Consider the following 24,108-nt stretch of genomic DNA (forward strand, 5'->3'; position numbering starts at 1 on the left):
GAAAGAAAGAAAGAAAGAAAGAAAGAAAGAAAGAAAGAAAGAAAGAAAGAAAGAAAGGAAGGAAGGAAGGAAGGAAGGAAGGAAGGAAGGAAGGAAGGAAGGAAGGAAGGAAGGAAGGAAGGAAGGAAGAAAAAAGTGCCTTTCTCTCTCCTAGCAGCCATCAACTGCCAAGATCTCCTCAGCTAGGAGTGGGGCTTCCCAACCCATTACAGATGTGTGTGTATGTGTGTGTGTGTGTCTGTCTGTCTGTCTGTCTGACCTTGAGTTTCTGATCCTCCTGCCTCCATCTCCTGAATGTTGGGATTACGGGTATGCACCATCGCGCCTGTCTTAGTGCACACCTGACTTAGGACTGAACCTAGGGTCTCATACAAATCCCTATCCTGTCTCTTCCCCAGGGGTTGGCGCCTTTCCTAGCCGCCGGTTTCTTTAAATGTCGCCCCGCCCCTTCGTCACGTCCGGGTGTCACAGCCAGTCAAAAGGCTCCCACAGACTGGGGCCTCTGGGTCACATGCTGTTGTCCGACAGCTGGATGGACTAATTAGAGTCGCAGCAGCGCGGGCCGCGGCCCCCAATGGGAGGATTCGAGTGACGTGCGCGCTTTTAAAGGGCCGAGGTCAGCTGACGGCTTACCACCCACCGGTGACCAGTTCGTGGACAGGGATCGCGGGGAGCGATGGTGGGGACAGACCCGAGCAGACCCCGGGGACCGCTGAGCTGCTGGGCCGGACGTCGGGGTCAGGGGCTCGCAGCGATCTTCCTGCTCCTGGTGTCCGCGGCGGGATCCGAGGCCAGGACAGAGGATGACTTCAGCCTGGTGAGCCCTGCTGCACCTGCAGAGGTGGCATTGCCCGGCTCGGCCACCCCTCCGCGCGGCACCCCTGCCCCGCCATCCTCTCCCAACACCTTTTCTCCCTTGGGCCCCTGGCTCGTTATGGGGTCGTTATGGGGACCTTCCCATCCCTGAGGGTTCCCTCTCCCCTCGCAGCCTCTCCTTGCTCAGGAGCCTCCAGTTTCGGCCCATACTCTCCTCTGGGCTCCCATCTCTTGTTCTCGGACACCCCTCAGCCCTACTCAGGCTCCCCATTACCCTCTCTCATGGGAAGCCTGGCTGGAGCCGGTACCTGTCGGTCTTCGTACCTTAAACCTGGTCAAGCTTGTGTGCATTGAGGTGTCCTTCTGCGCAGGTGCAGCCGCTGGTGACCATGGAGCAGCTGCTGTGGGTGAGCGGGAAGCAGATCGGCTCCGTAGACACCTTCCGCATCCCGCTCATCACAGCCACCCCTCGGGGCACGCTCCTGGCTTTCGCTGAGGCCAGGAAAAAGTCTGCATCCGACGAGGGGGCCAAGTTCATCGCCATGAGGAGGTCCACGGACCAGGGTACAAAGGTGCCCGGGTGGAAAGAGGGGGTGCTGGGTCGTATGGGTGACTGGGGTAGGGGGTGGGGGTTCCCTTCACGAATCCAACCGCCCAGAGTTAGAACTTTGGGGCCTGAGTCCCTAAGAGGGGGAAAGTTGACTGGAGAACAAACTATCCACCAAAGTACTGAAAATGAGAATTATGTCGCCCGGGGAATTAACAGGAAATAATGTCAGAGAAAGAAGAAACATAACATGGTTCTGGTGCCACACTGAGGTCCCCCGGGAGAGGCAGGAAGTAAACAACAAACGGTACAGTTTTCTCTCTGCTCTCTCTCTCTCTTTTTCTCTTCTAGGTAGCACGTGGTCCTCTACAGCCTTCATCGTAGACGATGGGGAGGCCTCCGATGGGCTGAACCTGGGGGCTGTGGTCAACGATGTAGACACAGGGGTGGTGTTCCTTATCTACACCCTCTGTGCTCACAAGGTCAACTGCCAGGTGGCCTCTACCATGTTGGTTTGGAGTAAGGACGACGGCATTTCCTGGAGCCCACCCCGGAATCTCTCCGTGGATATCGGCACAGAGATGTTCGCCCCTGGACCCGGCTCTGGCATTCAGGTTTCACCCTGGGGATAGGAAGAGGGCAAGACCCCATGAAATCAGTTTTTTCTCTGAGCGGGAGGCCTTGGAAGGAGGGCACTCTGGACATTTCCACCTCCCGTAGAGATGAAACTACCACTGACTTCTCACGTGGAGATTGACTGGGCTTTTGTTTTTGTTTTTTTTTAATTTATTTTTTATTTATATGAGTACACTGCAGCTGTCTTCAGACACCAGAACAGTGCGTTGGATCCCATCACAGATGGTTGTGAACCACCATGTGGTTGCTGGGAACTGAACTCAGGACCTCTGGAAGAGCAGTCAGTGCTCTTAACCTGCTGAGCCATCTCTCCAGCCCGGAGATTGTCGTTGGCAATCTGTCCTTGCCTGTGCAGGGTAGAACTGGGTGCCGCTGGGCAGACAAATATCTATATCACAGTGTCCAGTGCCCAGCTGGGTCCATGAGCACAGGTTAATGTGACGTTCCCAAGGCTGGGTGGGCACTGTGTACCTGTCCAGTGGTGCATTCTGCGTGTCCTGGAGGACTTCCAGGGAAGGGCAGTGGAGAGGGTGTAAGAACCGAGCATGATGTGTATGTATGTGTGTGTATGTGTGTGTGAAAATGCCATGGTGAAGCCCCTTTCTTTGTATGCTAACCAAAAATTTATTTAAGAACAAAAAAAAAAAAAAAAACAAAAAAAAAAAACAAGGCAAGGAAATCAGTATGAGTTAAAGGTTAGCCTGGGCTACATTGTAAGTTCAGAGGCAGGCTATGAGAGAGACAATCTCAAAAAGGGGAGGAGGATGGAAAAACTAGTATTGAACTTGCGGACATTTCCAGCCCTCAGGAGGCCAGGGCAGGCAGATCTGTGAGTTCAAGGCCAGCCTGGTCTACAGAGAGCATTCAGGCTACACAGAGAAGCCCTGTCTTTAGGAGGGGAAAAAAAAAAAAACACGCCTACAAGTCCAGCATCAGGCAGTAGAATGAGGAGGACTGGGAACCAAATAGTCAAGCCTTGGCTATGGAGTGAATTGGAAGTCAGCTTCATTATTATTCAAATACATAAATTTAGAGAGATATTTGAATTTGACTTTGAATTAACTTTGATATTTGAAATGACTTTGAATTTAAAGAGATTTCTTTTCTTTTCTACTTTTTTTTTAATTAAAAAAAATTTTTTTTTTGAGGAACGGAGGGCCTTGTGCATGCTCGGCAAGAACTCGACCACTGAGCTATTCGCTGGGCCCTTTTACTAGACTCCGTCAGAGAGAACATAGGGCTCCAGCGTGTCCTCGCTCTTGGAGCTGCCAGCTCTCTGCCTGGGCGCCACAGCAGACGCCCACTTACTCTTCTTGCAGAAACAGCGGGAGCCTGGGAAGGGCCGGCTCATCGTGTGTGGACACGGGACGCTGGAGCGCGATGGCGTCTTCTGCCTCCTCAGTGATGACCACGGGGCCTCGTGGCACTACGGCACCGGAGTGAGCGGCATTCCCTTCGGCCAGCCCAAACACGATCACGATTTCAACCCCGACGAGTGCCAGGTCAGGAGTCCACGGGCGGTGCCCGCCCACGCCCCCGCCTTCCCCAGCGTGCCATGTCACACCGAGACCCGGCTCTGGCTTCCTCGGCCTCCCCAGGTTCTCCTGTTCCCTCTCCCCGCAGCCCTACGAGCTTCCAGACGGCTCGGTCATCATCAACGCCCGGAACCAGAATAACTACCACTGCCGCTGCAGGATCGTCCTCCGCAGCTACGACGCCTGTGACACCCTCAGGCCCCGGGATGTGACCTTCGACCCCGAGCTCGTGGACCCTGTGGTCGCTGCAGGAGCGCTGGCCACCAGTTCCGGCATTGTCTTCTTCTCCAATCCAGCCCATCCTGAGTTCCGTGAGTGCCTGAGGGTGCAGTGGGTGGGTGGGGGCCGCCACCTCGTCTAAGCCCGGCCCGGACGGAGCAGAGACCCCCTCCCTCTCACTGCTGCTCTCCTAGGAGTGAACCTGACGCTGCGCTGGAGCTTCAGCAATGGTACGTCCTGGCAGAAGGAGAGGGTGCAGGTGTGGCCGGGCCCCAGCGGCTACTCGTCCCTGACAGCCCTGGAGAACAGCACGGACGGGAAGAAGCAGCCCCCGCAGCTGTTCGTCCTGTACGAGAAAGGCCTGAACCGGTACACGGAGAGCATCTCCATGGTCAAAATCAGCGTCTACGGCACGCTCTGAGCCACGCGTGCAAGGACACCGCGTCCTGGAGCCTGACTCACAGCGCTCCGGCCTTCGCACAGCTGCCCGAAGCCAGCTCTGCCTCCGAAAACTCTAACCTTTTGCAACTCCTCATGGACAGGGAAGTCACTCTGCTATGACTTAACGCCCAGCTTCCTCTCTCAGACAGGAAATCCCTCCCTCACCAGGAGCTCTTTTCTTCCAGAATGCTGGGGATGGCCCCTGTCCATTCTCTTCCAGGACAACGGAGCTGTTCCTTTCTGGGACAGGATGGGGTAGGGGCTTCCCCGCGGAGAGGTGAACTGATGTGAACTCAGGGAATTGGGAAGGCCCGGCGTCCTAGGCTTTGGAGGCAGGCAGTAGATGTGACTGCTGACCCTCCCCAGGGCAGAGGGTCCTTTTGGAGCAAGGAGAAGCACACATACGTGTGCACCTTTGATTATTTATGAATCAAAATATTTGTAACTTAAAAATTTTAATGCAGAAAAGGTGTTTGTGGAGTCTGTGGTTCTGTCTGCTCACGCCTTCCCGATGGCCTCAGGGACACTGGAGAGACAGGAAGGCAGTTCGAAGAGGAACTGGTGTGCTTACTGGGAAACAGAACCCCCTGTCAGGTCCATCCTCGCTGCTGCTGTGCCCCAGTGTCAGAGTATTAGGGGAGCTGTTTATGATATTTTATATTTCTAAGATGGGGTGGCATAGGAAATAGGGAACAGCTGTGTAAAACCAGACGGGAAGCCCTTGTCAGCCCAGCCTGTGAGGAGGATGGTCTGTGAGAAAGCAGCAGGCAGGTGCTTTCCACGTGGAAAGGAAAGAGCCTGGATGGACAGCAAGCGCGCTGGGTGCCTGTGATCCCGCTGGACTGGCAGTGTAGCTCATTGGTAGAGCTAGTGTTTGGAATGCCTAAGGCTCTGGGTTCAGTCCTTGTGTTTATAGAGATGACGGCGACATGTACCGTAGGTCAGAGGGCAGCCTACGGGAGTTGTCTCTCTCCTTCACTCTGTGAGTCCCACGCAATGACCTCAGGTTGTCAGAATTGGGGGACAAGCGCCATCTTGCCATCTCTGCTTTAATTTTTTTTAAGAATATTAAGGACTGAGGGGTTCAGGTTGCATTCATTTCAATTAGAGGGTCATTTTTCTTTTGACACTTTTTCTCTAAGAAATGTTACGATGATTTGTTCTGTGTGATAGAAGTGTAACCCCAGGGTATGTCAGCAGTGAGGGAGTCTGTGCGTTTTATTCAGAGCTATGTACTAGGAGTTGCTACTGCCCAGTGCTAAACACTTCAGCATGCACAAGACCTCAGTCAGTGCATGCATATGCACACGCACACTGACACACCTGTACACACTGAGGCACTGGTACACAGACACACACACAGGCACACACATGGACACTGGCACACATGGACACGTGTACACACACACAAACCAACACACATAGACACAGACACTGGCACACTTGTACACACTGACACACAGGTACACAGACTCAGTCTGGCACACAAATACACAGGCACACATGGACACACGTGTACACATACACTGACACACTTGTACACACTGATACACAGGTATACAGACTCTGGCACACATATACACAGGCACACATATGCACACTGGCACACATGGACACACATGTATACATACACTGACATACTTGTACATACTGATACACAGGTATACAGACTCACTCTGGCACACATACACAGGCATACACACATACACAGATATACCGGCACACATGGACACACGTGTACACATACACTGACACACACAAATACAAATGTTCAGGTTTTCTAAAAATAATTATACACGTGTTTACTTTTAGCCATTTCATTTTAAGCAAAAATCCTGTCATGTATCTTAAAGTGGATCCAAATGGCCATCCTCCTACCTCAGTCTCCTGAGGGCTAGGATAACAGGAGTATGCCACCACACCTGACTAATAGACATTTTCAAAACTGTTTGTTTGAAGGTGGCTCTTACTATATCACCCAGCTGGTCTCTGGTTCCTGATATCCTCCTGCCTCAGATCCAAGACTGTCAGTATAACCCACCCAGACAGGCCAACAACCACAATTGATTGCTTATTTGTGGTTTGACTCAAGGTCTTATACTGCAGCCCAAGCTGGCCCGGAATGCACAACGGCTCCAGTGCTTCAGACCCTCAGTTCTAACCAGGCACGGCCCCATCCACATTTAACTGTAGATTTGATGTTACCATGTTTTCTTCTTCTTGCCTTTTTTTCTCATGCTGAGGAGAGGCCTTGTGCTCTCGACTTGGGGAGACACCGGGAGGGCAGCTGCATGTGCACCCCCAGTTCCAGGGGACCTGACACCCTTCGGCCTCCACAAGTATCAGACACATTTGTGGTGTGCATACAAGCAGGCAAAATATTCAGGCACATAAAATAAAAATTTAAAACAAAAGCAAAAATCAGGACCTAAGAAAATCTAATCCTGATTCTTTTAGGGTTTGGTTGGTTGGTTGGTTGGTTAGTTGGTTTGGTTTTGGTTTTGGGTTTTTTGAGACAGGGTTTCTCTGTGTAGCCCTGGGAGTCGTTTTCTCTGGCTGAGTGTCAGAGGTTCACCACATTTCTGCTGCACACTGTGTGATGGCTGCTCACTTGGACTGAAAGTTCTGCTGGTCAGCAAGATGACCACAGGGTTGAGTCTCAGTGGTTACATCCTTCCAGTAGTATACGGCTATAATTTCTAATTTTGATGTGAACTCAAGCACATATTAAATTACTTGTTTTTCATTCCATCTTCCATTCTTTGACTACCTGTCTCATGCTATAGAGCATCGCATAAGGATGACCATGCTGACCCATTGGCTCATGTGGATTCCCTCTTAGCTTCTCAGTCCCCCAGGAACATGTGCAGTTCTGTGCTCGAGGGACCAGCTCTGCCTGCAGGTCAGTAGTGCAATGACAGTCAAAGTGTCAAACAGACACATAGTTCAGTGTCATCATTGATTTCACTGTGTCTTGTGTGGATTTCAGTTTGCCTGGTTAATTGTGGGATTTTTTTGTTTTGTTTTGTTTTGTTTTTTGAGACAGGGTTTCTCTGTGTAGCCCTGGCTGTCCTGGAACTCACTCTGTAGAGCAGGCTGGCCTCGAACTCTGAGATCTGCCTTCCTCTGCCTCCCAAGTGCTGGGATTAAAGGCATGCACCACCACTGCCCGGCTGTGATTGCTGATTCTTGCTGCTTTTTAAATCTGTGGTAGCTTAACCTTTCTTTTTGTTCAGTAGGTTGCTTGGTTTTTAAGCCATCTAGACAAAAGAGCAGGTGTCCTGTGGAGTGGCCCTTGATGGAGTCACCTAACATCTCCCTCTACCTCCAAGGTTTGGCTGTATTCAGATCTCTCTGGGAGAGTAGGGGTTCCCCATATTTTCCATGTGCTGTGCACTGCCCCCGTGCTTGCACAGCCTGCTCTCCCTCTGGGTAGAGACTGAGCACCGGGGTTAGGTGGCACAGACATCTTGTGAGATCTGCTGGTAACCCTCCCAAGCAACAGTCCCATCCTGGAGTTGCAAATGAGTGATTTTTACTTTTTTTCTTATTTCTCCCTCATTTATTACCTGAAATTCTTCAGTTCAAAGACAGAGAGTTGGACTGGAGAGATGGCTCAGTGGTTAAGAGCACTGCCCACTCTTCTGAAGATCCTGAGTTCAAATCCCAGCAACCACATGGTGGCTTACAAACATCTGTAATGAGATCTGACACCCTCTTCTGGAGTGTGTGACAGACAGTGTACTTACATATAATAAATAAATAAATCTTTAAAAAAAAAAAAAAGACAGAGTCTCAAAGAGACAAAGGGGGGGGGGGGGGACGCAGAGAATCTGAGTTTGACTCCTAGCACCTACAACCATGTGTGACATCAGGACTTCTTCAGTTCCAGAGGATCTGATGCCCTCTTCAGATCTCTGTGGGAACCAAGCACATATACATACCTACATTCAGGCAAAACATTTATACACATAAAACTAAAATCTAAAACAAAAGGGCCGTTTGTTAACTGGTGCAAGGTCTGTACAGGAACCGCAGGCTGTGTGGGCTCACTCTCCCTTGAATGAACAACTCTGAGTCAGATGTAACTGTTGATGTAACCCTTGCCCTAGTCAGTAAACCACAGTGTTACCCAATGGGGTGCATCCAGAGACCCTTCCACTGCAGAGGTGGAGGCAGAGGGAGTGAGGAAAGGCACCTGACAGTAAGACGCCTTATGATTAACAGTAAAACACCCAATGGGCTGACGGGCTAGCCCAGCCCACTGCTTGCTCAGCATGTGTGAGGCCCAGGTACAAGGCCCAGGCCCTGGACTGCCTGTGATCCAGGGAGATCACTAAACAGGAAGAATGGAGGCCTGGACCACAGCAATTGGAACACCAGTCCCATGACTATCGCCACCACACATTGCACACCTGCCTGCCAGTCTTTTGCTTTTTATATTTTGACCCAGACCTCGTTCGTTCCATAGCCTGGGATTCGCGCAATCTTCCTGCTCAGCTCCTTGAGCTGAGATCACAGGCCCAGCCCCAGCAGTGGAAGAGGCGATAGCAAGATTGCTATCAAGGCTGATGACCTGAGTTCTAAGCGCTGAGCCCCCAGGGTGGAAGGAGAGAATCAACTCTGGCAAGGTGTTCTATGACCACCAAACATGCCATGGCATGCCACCGCCACCGCAAAATGAATAAAAGTGTAAAACTAAAAAGAGGTAGCAGAAGAGAGTGAGACCAGGTTGTGCCAGCCTGAAACCCCAGCCCACAGAAGAAGGCAGAGGCGGGAGGATCATGAAAACTTGAGGCCAGCCTTGTGTCTGTAGCAAGTTCCAGGTCAGCCAGAGCTACACAGCAAGACCCTGTTAATAGATAGAAAGACAGGATGGTCAAAATTAAAACACACACACACACACACACACACATGAATATTCATACATATGCACGTGCACACTCACCGATGCACACATGTACACATGCTCACACACACGCATATAAATGCAAGCATGCTCATATACACATGCACACATACACACACATGAATATTCACACATATGCATGTGCACACTCACCGATGCACACATCTACACATGCTCACACACACGCATATACATGCAAGCATGCTCATACACACATGCACACATACACACACATGAATATTCACACGTATGCACGTGCACACTCACCGATGCACATATCTACAGATGCTCACACACATGCATATACATACAAGCATGCTCATACACACATGCACAGGCGCGCGTGTTACATGATGCTTACACCTCCCCCTCCCTGGGACGGACTCTGGAGCCCACTATAAAACAGCCTTGTTCATCATCATACCCATGGCTGAGGGTCCAGGAGATCTAGCCTCAGGCCCAGGGTTCGTCTCCTCCCACTCCTGGAGTGCAGCCCGGGTCTCAGGCATGCTGGGTCAGTGCTGAAGCACTGAGCGGCACGCCTGTCCCTGGGCGGTTTCATCCTACTTTCGCTAGGGGACAGTGTCACCGTGTTCTGGGGTTACCGGCTATGCGGCTATGCCGTATCCAGTGGATAACATATCATGGGCGATGGTTCCACAGGAGAGAGCACTTGTTATTCCTGCAGAGTACCAGGGTGTGGCCCCTAGCATCCTCATGGGTGGTTCACCAGGGTGTGGCCCCTAGCATCCTCTTCACAACTGGCTGTAACTCCAGTTCCAGGGGATCTAATGCCCTCTTCTGACCTCTCCAGGCACACACATGTGGCACAAGTTGGCAAAACTGTCATATGAATGAATAAATAAATCTAAAAAATGTTTTAAATACATTTCTGAGCTGAGATGGTTTCTCTGTGAGTAAAGTGCTTATCATACAAGCCTGAATCCCTGAATTTTTTTTTCTTTTTTAGATTTGGTTTTTTCGAGACAGGGTTTCTCTGTATATCCCTGGCTGTCCAGGAACTCACTCTGTAGACCAGGCTGGCCTCGATATATGCCTGCCTCTGCCTCCCAAGGGCTGGGATTAAAGGCTTGTGCCACCACTGCCTGGCTAGGGTTTCTATTTTTATACAAAATATCATGACCAAGAAACAAGTTGGGGAGGAAAGGGTTTATTGAGCTTACACTTCCACACTGCTGTTCATCACCACAGGAAGTCAGGACTGGAACTCAAGCAGGTCAGGAAGCAGGAGCTGATGCAGAGGCCACGAGGCCACGGAGGGATGCTGCTTACTGGCTTGCTTCCCCTGGCTTGCTCATCTTGCTCTCTTATAGAATCCAAGACTACCAGCCCAGGGATGACACCACCCACAAGGGGCCCTCACCACTTGATCACTAATTGAGAAAATGCCCCACAGCTGGGTCTCATGGAGGCACTTCCCCAACTGTAGCTCCTCTCTCTGTGATAACTCCAGCCTGTGTCAAATTGACACAAAACCAGACAGTACACCCTGTATAGTCAAAAAATCAAACCAAGATAGAACCAAAAATCAGGCCTGTCATGTCAGCAACACATGGATACTGGGAACTGAATTCTGGCCCTCCCGAAGAGCAGCCAGTGCCTATAAACCTCCACCCAAGATGATGTGTTAATGCAATGGTTTCAAAGGGCCTGGAGAGATGACTCAGTGGTTAAGAGCACTCGTTATTCCTGCAGAGGACTTGGGTTCAGTTCCAACACCCACATGATGGCCCTGAACCATCCACAACTCCAGTTTTAGAGGAACCAACACCATCTTCTGGTCTCCATGGGCACCAGGCACTCAGGTGGTACATTTTAGATAGAAGCAGACAAAACATTCATAGATACAAAAAATTAAAAAAACAAAACAAAACATAAAACACCAGCACCTGTGCTGAGTAAACATCGTGGTTTTTTTATTTCCTTGGTTGGGAAAGGAAGCTGAGGCCACAGACATGCTAATCAATCGCTGCACCACCGATAACCGATCTGTGGATAAACTGCTCTTTATCTCTGTCTGGGTGTAACGGAAAAGGCTAAATATCTAGTAAATTGTAATATCTTACTTGTGTAAGACAGAGGCTCTAAGTCACATTTCCTGTGACCCCCAAGTCTGTAGGCAAAGTGCCTAGCGATGTGACAGAGCTTCAGACGTAGTTTGAAGTCTGTTGGATCTAGTGCAGGAATTCTGCAGACTCAGAGCCCCATAAAGGTTACTGAGTAGCAGCATGGCCTCCAGCTAGCAGGCGGGGTGTGCTCCCTGGAGACCTGAGCTGCCCCCGCAATTGGAGGCAGGGTGGAAAGCACCACAGTGTGCAGCAGGTCCTGTCGGGGTCCAAGCGTGGGGTCCTGAGGATGTGGAGCCAGGGTTAGTACTCGTCTCCCTCCACTCATGGAACAGGGATCGGAGCCCAGCACTTCAACCCAGCAAGCAAGGCATTTGGCCAATGAGATTAAGAGAAATGCGGGGACTGTGTACTGGGGCGGGGGCGGGAGAGCGGAGGCGGGGAGTGGCATGGGGGGTGGGTAGGAAGGGGAGGGAGGGGGAGGGCAGGCTGGTCGACAGAGGCTGCGTAGATGGCTTGGCCCTGAGCAGCATGAATGGGAAGGGCTTGGTCTCTGGGCGAGGCAGGTGGAAGAGGGTGTGAATTTTCCAGGGAGGAAAGCACGTGCTGTCTTCATTTTGATTTGAGATTAGTTGTTTACATTCCTTTTTCTGTTCTTTTCTTTCTTTTCTTCCTTCCTTCCTTCTTCTTGGGAGTTTAGATAAGATCTAAACCTAAATATTAGCCTCAAACCTGAAATTCCCTATATAGCAGAGGCTGGCCTTAAACTCCTGATCTGATTTCCCACAGGGAATACCACGCCCACACCGGAAGCTTGTCCTGAAGATTAGATAGGGCCCACACTATATTACTGATATACAAATCCCTTTGTATATTTTTTGAGACAGGATTTAGATAAGTTTCCCAAGCATTGAGTGAGCACACTCTGTAGCCCAGGCTAGCCTAGCCTTTTTTTTTTTTTTTTAATACCCACAGGCCTCTTGGATAGCTGGGCATGTCCCATGCCTTCAGGCCTGGATCTTCATACTATTTACTGTTCATCATAAAAGAAGAAGGCTAGGCTGGGGCAGCGTGTAGCCAAGGCCCTGGATTCAACCTCAACACGCAAAAAATGTTTCAAGGCTTCTTTTTATAGAAGTTGTTCAGTCCTCTCAGGAAAAAAAAAAAAATCAAGCCAGCTGAGCGAGGTCTCTCTGTGTGGTGCTGACAGAAGATGCCCCACCCGGCCCAGCAGTCACCGTCACCAGGCCCTTTGGAGCTCCCTCACCAGTGTGCTTCCCCTGAGGTTTAACTGGGGAGTGTTGGCAAACAACTCCATCCCGGGCATATTTTTAGATTTTAATGGTTTAATGATAGGCAATTGGCATTCTAGAATGTGATCATTGCCACTTGAGGGTCACCTGACCAGGGACAATGACACCTAACATGTTAAGAGTCATATGTACTTTGGACTAACTGGAGATAATTCATTTCCTTGTTCTTTGGGAAATTACACAGCAATCAAAAGACAGCCCTGTGGGAGGCAGAGGACCTCACTGGCCAGTTGGAGACCAGCCTCAGCTACCTAAGACCTTTCCTCAAAATGGAAAAGCAGAAGAATAGTTAAAGACAATCATGGGGGTCTGGAGAGATGGCTCGGTGGTTAAGAGCACTGACTGCTCTTCCACAGGTCCTGAGTTCAATTCCAAACAACCACATGGTGGCTCACAACCATCTGTGATGGGATCTGACGCCCTCTTCTGGAGTGTCTGAGGACAGCTACAGTGTACTCATATAAATAAAATAAATTTAAATAAGAGAGATAATTATGGGAAGGTCTGGCTTGGCCTGCTGAGAGACAGAGACCCCATCCACTTCCCCGGGCGGGGCTAAGAACACTCACTGCCTGTGCCTGTTAGGGCGGCAGCAGCGTGATTCAGGTCTCCACGCTTCTCTTAATGTTTTTAAGGATAATTTCCTTTTCTTTTTCTTTTCTTCTTTTTTTAAATTTATTATATGTAAGTGCACTGTAGCTGTCTTCAGACACACCTGAAGAGGGCATCAGATCTCATTATGGATGGTTGTGAGCCACTATGTGGTTGCTGGGATTTGAACTCAGGACCTCCAGAAGAGCAGTCAGTGCTCTTAACCACTGAGCCACCTCTCCAGCCCCCATAAGCCCTTTTCAAGTCATTAATGTGGCATTTGGGTTTGGCTTCCACCTAATCTCTTCATTGTGCACTTATTTAAAATATAATATTTTCCATTTATTCTTTGAGAATTTCACACAGGTATGCAATACAGTTTGATCCTATCTACAGCCTGATCCAACTCAGCCCAGATCTCCCCACATCTGCCTCCCGATTCCCATTTTTAAATTATGTGTTTATTTAATGCATATAGATGTTTCATCTACATGTATGTGTGTGTACCGTGTGCATGCCTGGTACCCTCAGAGACCAGAAGAGGAGATAGTACTCTCTTCAAGTTGACAGACAGTGGTGAATCACCCATGTGGGTGGTGGGAATCGAACCTGGGTCCTCTGGAAGAGCAGTCAGTGCTCTTAGCCGCTGAACCATCTTTTCAGTTACCCCACTTTTGTAAACCATTGAGTCCAGTCAGTGCTGCCCACATACCCCTGTTTGTGGGGCCATCTACTTGAACATGGAAAACCTCTCAGGGGCAACAGCTTTTGGGTAGGTGAGATGACTCACTGGTGAAGGCATTTGCCTCCACACCTGAGACCCGAGTTCAATCCCCAAGACCCTCATGGCGGGAGCACACACACACACTGTAGACTGATGCTCTATACCCTAGCAGCCTTCTGTTACCAATAGCTCCACAGCTAGGTGTGGAGTCTTATGAGCCACTCCCCTGTGTGTTCAAGAATTTCTAGTCACATTTTTATTCCTCCCAATCTCCACTGCTGGGAATTGAGCTCAGGACCTCCCACATAAGCCACACCCCTGTCTCCAGATAACAATTGTTTTAAAGGTTTATTTATTTATTTATTATATGTAAGTACACTGTTGCTGTCTTCAGACACACCAGAAGAGGACATCTGATCCCATTACAGATGGTTGTGAGCCACCCTGTGGTTGCTGGGAATTGAACTCAGGACTTCTGGAAGAGCAGTCAGTGCTCTTAACTGCTGAGCCATCTCTCCAGCCCCCTCCTGACAGCAATTTTAAAAGTCATTTTATTGTTTAGATTGTGTGTGTGTGTGTGTGTGTGTGTGTGTGTGTAATGTGTGTGTGCAGGTGAATTCAGGTGCCCATGGAGGCCAGAGACATCAGATCATCCTTTAAGAAAAGCTCTCTTATAACCTAGGCTGGCATAGAACTTACCATATAGCCCAGGCTAGCCTTGCATAAAGACAATCCTCCTGTTTCAGTTTCCCAAGTGCAGGGGTTACAGGTGGGGGCCAACATACCTGGCTGTAGTGTGAGTTTCTTAACTGTTAAATCATCTTTTGTTGTGCCTGCCGTCCAGCACCCCTAAAACAGGATTCTCCAGTGTGTTATACTCTGGTTCCGCTCAAAACAATTGTTTTCCGAGAGCGCAGCCCTTTGAGAGTCACCAGCCAAAGCTATGTTTTTAATTGGGACCTGGTGGCAGATGCCTGAAATCTCAGTACTCTGAAAGTAGAGGCAGAGGATCAGGAATTTGGGGCACTGTACCTCACACAGTGAGGGACTGGAGAGCAGCTCAGGGAGCCACGGCTGCTCTGGGAGAGAACCTGGGCTCCCCTCCCAGGGCCACATCAGTAGGCCCACAACCACCTGTAAGTCCTGTTGCAGGGGATCCAACTGCCTCTTCTCGCCTCCACAGGCGCTATACTTGTGTGGTGCACATAAGTAGACACAAGTGAGCGCACGCACTCACACACACACACACACACACACACACACACGTAAAAAGTGCAGGTATACAAACACAAGTCAAGCATACGAAACTGAAGATGTGGGTGTGGCGCGCGCGCATCCCTCAGGCTGACGCCCTTCCTCCCGTGCTCTCATCACAGCACCAGGACCAGCAGCTCAAGCTTGGAGCACCTCACAAGCTGCTTGCTCAAAAATGTCTCCCAAAGCCGGGCTGTGGTGGTGCACGCCTGTAATCCCAGCACTTGGGAGGCAGAGGCAGGCAGATTTCTGAGTTCGAGGCCAGCCTGGTCTACAGAGTGAGTTCCAGGACAGCCAGGGCTACACGGGAGAAACCCTGTCTTGAAAAAACCAAATCCAAAAACAACAACAACAACAACAAAAACAAAAAGTCTCCCAAAGGGCCGGTGAGATGGCTCAGTGGTTAAGAGCACTGACTGCTCTTCCAGAGGCCCTGAGTTCAAATCCCAGCAAACACAGGGTGGCCCACAACCATCTGTAATGGGATCCGATGATGCCCTCCGTGGTGTGTCTGAAGACAGCTACAGTGTACTCAGATACATAAAATGAATAAATAATTCTTTATAAAATCTGTCTACCACAGGACTGTGCAGAGCCACAGTCCCACAGACAACATCCAAGCCAGCTTTATTGTCTGGGCACTAGGGTTTCCTCACAACCTGAATGAAATGACTCAAGACCAGAGTCATGGGCCCCATGGTGCCTTCAGACCAGGCAAGCTGCCGTGACCTCAGCCAGGAATCATAAACTCCTCTCAGCATTGGCGGTAAAGCTCTGACTGGCTTCCTGCTCAGTGCCTGGAACAGCCTGGCAGGTAAGAATCAGGTGACAAAGCCCGCCGTGCCTGCCTGGCGTCAGAATGAGCCACAGAGGATATATGTGCAGCGACACAGAACAATGGTCTAACCAGGAACAGGGAAGGTGACTCGGTGGGGGGTAGACTCGATGAAGGAAGGCTAGACAGAGATATGCTGAGGGTGAAAGGCCATCAGGCTTTCACTTGGTTGGTTGCCAGCCAACCGAAGTGAGAGATGTCCAGACCCACGGGAAAAGGAAGTGGGGTTTACGGGCTTTTGTTTGCCAGTCACATAGAGGAGTCTGTCCTGAGGTTAGAAGATCTTCCTATAGAATATGCTTCCTGGCCTGGCCTCAGGCCACCAGTTACTACCTGACCACTAACTATCTATAGTCTTCTTTTAGTTGTTTGTTTGGCTTGGGAAAAGGAAGCCTCACGTAGCCCAGGCTAGCCCTTAAAAATCAGTATGCAACCAATAATGACCTCGAACTTTTTTTGTTGTTTTTTTCAAGACAGGGTTTCTCTGTGTAGCCCTGGCTGTCCTGGAATTCATTCTGTAGTCCAGGCTAGCCTCGAATTCAGAAATCCACCTGCCTCTGCCTCCCAAGTGCTGGGATTAAAGGCGTGTACCACCACCACCACCACCACCACCACCACCACCACCACCACCGCCTGGCCTGACCTCGAACTTCTGGTCCTCCTAGTTCCAACTCCTGAGTACAGGGATCACAGGCTTGTGTGACCACACTTAGTTTTATGCAGGGCTGGGGATTCAAACCTAGGACTTGGTGCATACTAGACAAGCAGTCTACCAACTGAGCTACATCCCTGTATTAGATGGGTTCTCTAGAGGAACAGAACTTATAGAATTATAGAGCGGGTATGTATGTATGTATGCATATTGTCACACACACACACACACACACACACACACGCACACATGGGATTAATTAGAATGGCTTATAGGCTGTGGCTCCAATAGCACAATAATAGCTGTCTACCAACAGAAAGTTCCAGAATCCAGTCACTGTTCGTTCAGCGCACGAGGCTGGATGCCTCAGCTGGCCTTCAGTGTAAGTCAGAATCTAATGCTTCGCTATAATGCCAGCGAAGGAATGGACTTGCCGGGAGCGCAAGAGCAAGCAGGCAAGGAAGGAAGCTTCCTTTTTCCATGTTCTTTTTAGAGGCGGCCAGCAGAAGGCGTGACCCAGCCTAAGGTGGATCCCACCTCAGAAGATCTGAGTTAAAACTGGCTCTTTCCATCTGGGGGAATCAGTATCCCTGACCTCAAGCAATACTACAGAGCAATAGTGTTAAAAACTGCATGGTATTGGTACAGTGACAGGCAGGAGGATCAATGGAACAGGATTGAAGATCCAGAAATGAACCCACACACCTATGGCCACTTGATCCTCGACAAAGAGGCTGAAAACATCCAATGGAAAAAAGATAGCCTTTTCAACAAATGGTGCTGGATCAACTGGAGGTCAGCATGCAGAAGAATGCGAATTGATCCATCCTTGTCTCCTTGTACTAAGCTCAAATCCAAATGGATCAAGGACCTCCACATAAAGCCAGACACTCTGAAGCTAATAGAAAAGAAACTGGGGAAGACCCTTGAGGACATCAGTACAGGGAGAAAGTTTCTGAACAGAACACCAATAGCATATGCTCTAAGAGCAAGAATTGACAAATGGGACCTCATAAGGTTACAGAGTTTCTGTAAGGCAAAGGACACCATCAAGAGGACAGATCGGCAACCAGCAAATTGGGAAAAGATCTTCACCAATCCTACATCAGATAGAGGGCTAATATCCAATATATATAAAGAACTCAAGAAGTTAGACTCCAGAAAACCGAACAACCCTATTAAAAAATGGGGTACAGAGTTAAACAAAGAATTCTCACCTGAAGAACTTCGGATGGCGGAGAAGCATCTTAAAAAATGCTCAACTTCATTAGTCATTAGGAAAATGCAAATCAAAACAACCCTAAGATTTCATCTTACACCAGTCAGAATGGCTAAGATTAAAAATTCAGGAGACAGCAGGTGTTGGAGAGGGTGTGGAGAAAGAGGAACACTCCTCCACTGCTGGTGGGGTTGCAAATTTGTACAACCACTCTGGAAATCAGTCTGGCGGTTCCTCCGAAAACTGGGCACCTCACTTCCAGAAGATCCTGCTATACCACTCCTGGGCATATATCCAGAGGATTCCCCACCATGTAATAAGGATACATGCTCTACTATGTTCATATCAGCCCTATTTATAATTGCCAGATGCTGGAAAGAACCCAGGTATCCCTCAACAGAAGAGTGGATGCAAAAAATGTGGTATATCTACACAATGGAGTACTATTCAGCCATTAGAAACAATGAATTCATGAAATTCTTAGGCAAATGGATGGAGCTAGAGAACATCATACTAAGTGAGGTAACCCAGACTCAAAAGGTGAATCATGGTATGCACTCACTAATAAGTGGTTATTAACCTAGAAAACTGGAATACCCAAAACATAATCCACACATCAAATGAGATACAAGAAGAAAGGAGGAGTGGCCCCTGGTTCTGGAAAGACTCAGTGAAACAGTATTCGGCAAAACCAGAACGGGGAAGTGGGAAGGGGTGGGTGGGAGGACAGGGGAAGAGAAGGGGGCTTACGGGACTTTCGGGGAGTGGGGGGGCTAGAAAAGGGGAAATCATTTGAAATGTAAATAAATTATATCGAATAAAAAAAAATAAAAAAAAAACAAAAAAAAAAACTGGCTCTTTCCACTTCAAATGATTCAGGTAAGGAAAAAACTCCCTCGCAGGCATAGCAACCGCTGGGATTTTAGCTAGTTCCAGATTTAGCTAAGTCAGCAACCAGCAGTAGCCATCGCCAGCCCACCCCGTGACCCATTTCCAACTTGACACGCAATCATACCTCCCTATATCTGCCTTATTTCCAAATGAAAACAGTAACCAGATCATAAATTGTACCTAACATTAAACTATCCCACACACAGTTGCATATGCATTATATGCATTTATAGGTCATAATTACACCTAATATAATTATCTATTGTACAACCACAAACACATTAGAATTCTTTTCGGGACAGGGTTTCTCTGTGTAGGCCTGGCTGTCCTGAAAATCATTCTGTAGACCAGGCTGGCCTCAAACTCAGAAATTTGCCTCCCAAGTGCTAGGATTAAAGGTGTGTGCCACCACTACCTGGCCACATTGAAATTATAGAATATTGAAATGTAAATGAAGAATATATTCAATAAAAAATTAAAAAAAAAAGAAATTATAGAATAGGTGTTAATGTCCCTTTAGGACACCTGCCTCTGCCTCCTGAGAGTTTAAAGGTGTGTGCCACCACTGTCCAGCTCTTTCCAGGATTTGTTTATCATGTTATGTGACATCAATTAAGAGAATATCAGTGTCTTCATATTTAAGTTGTTGTTTTTTGAGACAGGGCTTCTCCAACCTTGAACTCAGAAATGTGACTACCTCTGCTTCTTAAAGGCTGGGATTAAAGATGTGCGCCACCACCACCCAGCCAAAAACTGTTATGTGCGGTCACCAAATCTATTGCCTCTCACGTTTGGTGAATCGGGAATAATCAAATGTGTTTACCTCCTTAAATTTGTAAAATACTTCACACTTAAGGCTCTCCAAGCTCCCAGGAGAGGCTTTGGTGACTGTAGGTGTTGGGAAATTGGAAAGTCACTCGTGTCTTAGTTAATTCCAGATGTGGTCAAGTTGACAACCACAAGAATAACTACCACCGTCCCCAAACCCTCTCATATGCTCTTTTGAGACCATCTTCTATATATTACCTGGGACCTGGTGCCATATAGTCCTATCTCCTTAGTTTTGTGATCTTTAATCTTTTGGGATTTTTTTTTAATTCCTGCACATACAGGAAAGTAGTTTCTTTTTATTTTTTAATTTTAGATTTATTTATTTTATTCATATGAGTATAATGTAGCTGCCTCCAGACACCAGAAGAGATCATCAGATCCCATTACAGATGGTTGTAAGCCACCCTGTGGTTGCTGGGATTTGAACTCAGGACCTCTGGAAGAGCAGTCAGTGCTCTTACCCACTGAGCCATCTCTCCAGCCCGGCTCTTTGCTGGCTTTAGCCTCTTCAGCTGCAGCTCTCAGCATTCTCTCCCTCCCCCCCCCCCTGTCGTCCTTCTTCAGCTGCCCCACTTCTCCCCACCATGGCTACTCTCCTGTCTCCACTGTCATCTTTCTATATTTAACCCTATCTATTATGGGTGTGTGTGTTCACCTGATGGTCAGAGGACAGACATTTGGGAGTCAATGCTCTTTCTCCTGTGGGTCCCAGGGGTCAGGTTGTCAGGCTTGCCAGCAAGTGGCTTATCCATCCTAGCACCCCAATGTCTGCTGGGTCATGAGGGGAGGTGACCCCCTCCTGTCTAAGTAGGAGTAGCACTGGGGTCTTGTACAGTTCACTGAAGCTTGCAAAAGCAAAACTCTAGTAGAGGGGCCCCCAAGAGACGGGTAAGAGCTCAGGCTGCTCTTCCAAGGGAGCTGGCTTTGATTCCTGGCACCCCCATGGCTGTGCACGACCATCTGTTAATTCCAGGTCCAGAGGAGCCATTGGCTTATCCAGGGCTCTGCAAGCATTAGGCACACACACACACACAAAATAACTTAATAAAAATGGTACAGAGCTGGGCAGTGGTGGTGCATGCTTATAATCCCAGCACTCTGGGAGGCAGAGACAGGAGGATTTCTGAGTTCGAGGCCAGCCTGGTCTACAGAGTGAGTTCCAGAGAAACCCTGTCTGGAAAAAAACAAATCCAAAAAACAAACAAACAAAAGGTACAGACCTTCAAACAGCCCTGGCTGGGGACGTACCTTCAGGGCCTGGAGCGATGATCGGCTGAGATTGTGAGGCTCCCCGGAGGCCCTCTGGCGCTGGCAGGCTGGGCTCTGGCTGCTCACCCGCTGAGAGTGCTCCAGCTCCAGGCAGCCAGAGCCCCATACCTGTGTTTATGGAGTCAGACTGTCCTGGATAGTCTGATTACTCACAGGAAAATGAGCACCAGATATTCTTGAGGTAAGAATGTAAAAATAATATTTTTATTAATAGTCATTCCTAAGATTTTAACTGTATGTCAGGGGAGCTAGCATCTAGGCTGGTCACAGTGACTCACAGTTCTCTGGCCCCAGGGAGGCATCGTGTGGAAAGCCTCTAGCCTGCGCCAGCAGATGGCCTTTGAGGGGAAGCGGGGCGGCAGAATGGCAGCTTCTGTGGTTGCTCCACTTCTGGTGTGGGATAACTGCTGTCAGGCATGCTGAAGATCGTGTCTTCTATCTGTTTTGTTTTGTTTGTTTTTGAGACAGGGCTTCTCCGTGTAACAGCCCTGGCTGTGTAACTTTGGCTGCTGGATCTCCCCATGTAGGGCAGGTTGGCCTTGAACTCGAGGAGATCAGCCTTCCTCTGTATCCCAGTGCTGGATCAAAGGTGTGTACTTTCACACCGGGCTTTTTTTTTGGACAAGATTATTTTTAGATTTATTTATTTACGTTATGTATGTGAGTACACTGTAGCTGTACTGATGGTTGTGAGCCATGTGGTTGCTGGGAATTTGAATTCAGGACCTCTGCTTGCTCTGGTTGGCCTCTCTCCCTCCGGCTTAAAGATTTATTTATTTATTATATTTAAGTACACTGAGGCTATCTTCAGATGCACTAGAAGAGGGCGTCAGATCTCCTCACGGATGGTTGTGAGCCACCATGTGGTTGCGGGGTTTGAACTCAGGATCTTTGGAAAAGCAGTCAGTGCTCCTCCCAGACAAGATCTCACATGGGTCAGAACTAGCTACACAGCTGAAAATGACCTTGGACTTCTGATCTTCCCATTTGTACCCTCCCCAGTGCTGAGATTTCAGGCATGCCCAGTGACAGTGCTGTGGTGAGAGTCCCAGGGCTGCACATCAGATACTTTGCTAAATGAGCTACATCCCAAGCTCCGTGTGACTCTCACCGTGCGTGTGCCTTGGACCTGGACCTGCACCATAAAAGAGTTCTGACCATCCCAGCCGGGGTGGGGCAAGTTTAGACCAAGGAAGAAATGAAAATAAAACCTTTGGATGAATGAATAGTTGACCATTTACAGGAATGATTGACCTATTGGGAAGAGATGCCAATGGTTAAGGAAGGGCAGGTGAGGTACTGATAGGTTTTATAAGTGACTGTCTGGGCGGGTTGTCACTCATACCTGAATACAGACCATGCACTGGCCTTTTAAAGGTGTGAGTGTGTGTGTGTGTATGTGTGTGTGAGTGTGTGTGTGTGAAGATTAGCTATCATATCTTATACGCTTATTTACCTACACTGAGGGGAGAGACCAAGTTGGTCAACGTTAACTTTTAAGTATTCTGTATGCCCTTAGAAACTTTTTTCTACTGTTTAAAGTTTATTTTATTCATGTAAGTGTTTGGCCTGCATGTGTGTCTATGCACCACATGTATTCCTGGTGCCACAGAGGCCAGGAGAAGGGGTTGGATAACCCTGGAGTTATGGATGGTTGTGAGCCGTCAGACAGACGCTAGGAACCAGACCTGGGTCCTCTGTACGAGCAGCCCGAGCTCCCATTCACTGAGCCATCTCTCCAGCCCCTCTCCAGAATCTTTTTGTTTTGTTTTGTTTCAACATAGGGTTCCTCTGTGTAGCCCTGGCTGTCCTGGAACTTGTTCCGTAGACCAGGCTGGCCTGGAACTCAGAGATCTGCCAGCCTTTACTTCCCGAATGTTAGCCATTTCTATGCCCAAGATATGGTATCCCCAGTATTATAATTGATTATACACAGTACACACATCTACCAGAGTAAAAAGTTCAAAGTTTCGGAAGAATGTAGTTTGAAAAACCTTTAGAGGCAGAGATCTCTATGAGTCCAAGACCAGGCTTGTTCCTTTCAGACTGACCAGGCCAGGAGTGAAATCCTGTCCAGACAGACAGACAGACAGACAAAGCATGCGCGCATGCATGTATTGGCTCTTCCTCCAGATGACCCAGGTTTAATCAGCACTGCTGTCTATAAATCCAGTTCCAGGGGATCTGAACGCCCTCTCCTGGTTTCTATAGGATTTGCATCCATGTGTCCATTGCAGACATAGACATAAAACATTTTTTCCTGTTTTTTTGTTTTACTTTGCCCTTGTTTTAAGATAGGGTCTCACTATGCAGGTCTGTGTGTGCCTAACTCATCCAGCTAAAACATTCTTTGGGTTTTTTTTTTGTTTTTTGTTTTCCGAGACAGGGTTTCTCTGTGTAGTCCTGGCTGTCCTGGAACTCATTCTGTAGACCAGGCTGGCCTCGGACTCAGAACTCTGCCTCCTCAGCTTCCCAAGTGCTGGGATTAAAGGCATGAAGAGAAGTCAAGCCAATGATTAAGGAAAATGGAGGTTCAGAAAAAACCTGTTTCCTGTTAGAGGGACTCAGTGCTAAGAATGTTCCAGGGTTGTGCAAGAAATAGATTCCCTTTGTCCATAATCACCTGTGGCTAAGTAATCTGGCCTAAAACAATTATTTTATGCATATGAGCATTTTGCCTCCATGCATCCAAACATGGCAGCAAAACACCCAAAAGCATAAAATCAAATTATTTTAAAACTTTTAAGAAAGATGTCAGTTACTGGGCAGTGGTGGCGCACGCCTGTAATCCCAGTAGTCTGGGAGGCAGAGGCAGGCGGATTTTTGAGTTTGAGGCCAGCCTGGTCTAGATTGAGTTCCAGGACAGCCAGGGCTACACAGAGAAACCCTGCCTCCAAAAAAGAAAAAGAAGCAGTCTGGTTTCCCCTGCAACCACAAATTGCCAGCAGTTCTTTGTGTCCCATGCTGGCCTCAAACTGTTAACGGAGGATAACACTGAACTCCAGATTCTCCTGCCTCTATTTCCCAAATGCTGGATCACAGGTATGCATTAGCACGCCTGTTAACTGGTGTGAGAGACTGAGCCAGACAAGTGTTCACAGTTCAGGCTGTTCTCTCAAACTTATCTCCACCCACCCCACCAAGGGTTTCCCTGTGTCCTAAAACTTGCTAAGTAGACCAACCAGAACTGTGTCTCCCAAGTGCTGGATTAAAGGCCATTACTACCATTGCTGGGCCTACTGCACACTATCTTTAAAAAAAAAAAAAATCTATCAAAGTTCTTTTGTAAATTTTATACACACACACACACATATATATATAACCTGTATAATTTAATTA

At 48.5% G+C, this 24,108-nt stretch overlaps 1 protein-coding gene across 2 annotated transcripts; it reads left to right on the forward strand.

Moving 5' to 3' along the window:
* Positions 1-518: 518 nt before the first annotated feature.
* On the forward strand, positions 519-7,359 carry Neu1 (neuraminidase 1). Of its 2 annotated transcripts, XR_007974393.1 has the most exons (7): positions 519-817; positions 1,188-1,380; positions 1,715-1,977; positions 3,319-3,501; positions 3,623-3,845; positions 3,948-5,749; positions 5,856-7,359. XR_007974393.1 is itself a non-coding variant. In XM_052163602.1 (6 exons), the coding sequence occupies exons 1-6, from the start codon at positions 677-679 to the stop codon at positions 4,172-4,174; spliced, it is 1,230 nt and encodes a 409-aa protein (XP_052019562.1). In that variant the 5' UTR covers positions 519-676; the 3' UTR covers positions 4,175-7,359. The 2 variants fall into 2 exon arrangements, 1 of the variants encoding a protein (XP_052019562.1); XM_052163602.1 differs by having other exon boundaries at positions 3,948-7,359.
* The last annotated feature ends 16,749 nt before the right edge of the window (positions 7,360-24,108 follow it).

This window comes from Apodemus sylvaticus, chromosome 19 (genome assembly GCF_947179515.1).
Source record: "Apodemus sylvaticus chromosome 19, mApoSyl1.1, whole genome shotgun sequence".
Classification (NCBI taxonomy): domain Eukaryota; kingdom Metazoa; phylum Chordata; class Mammalia; order Rodentia; family Muridae; genus Apodemus; species Apodemus sylvaticus.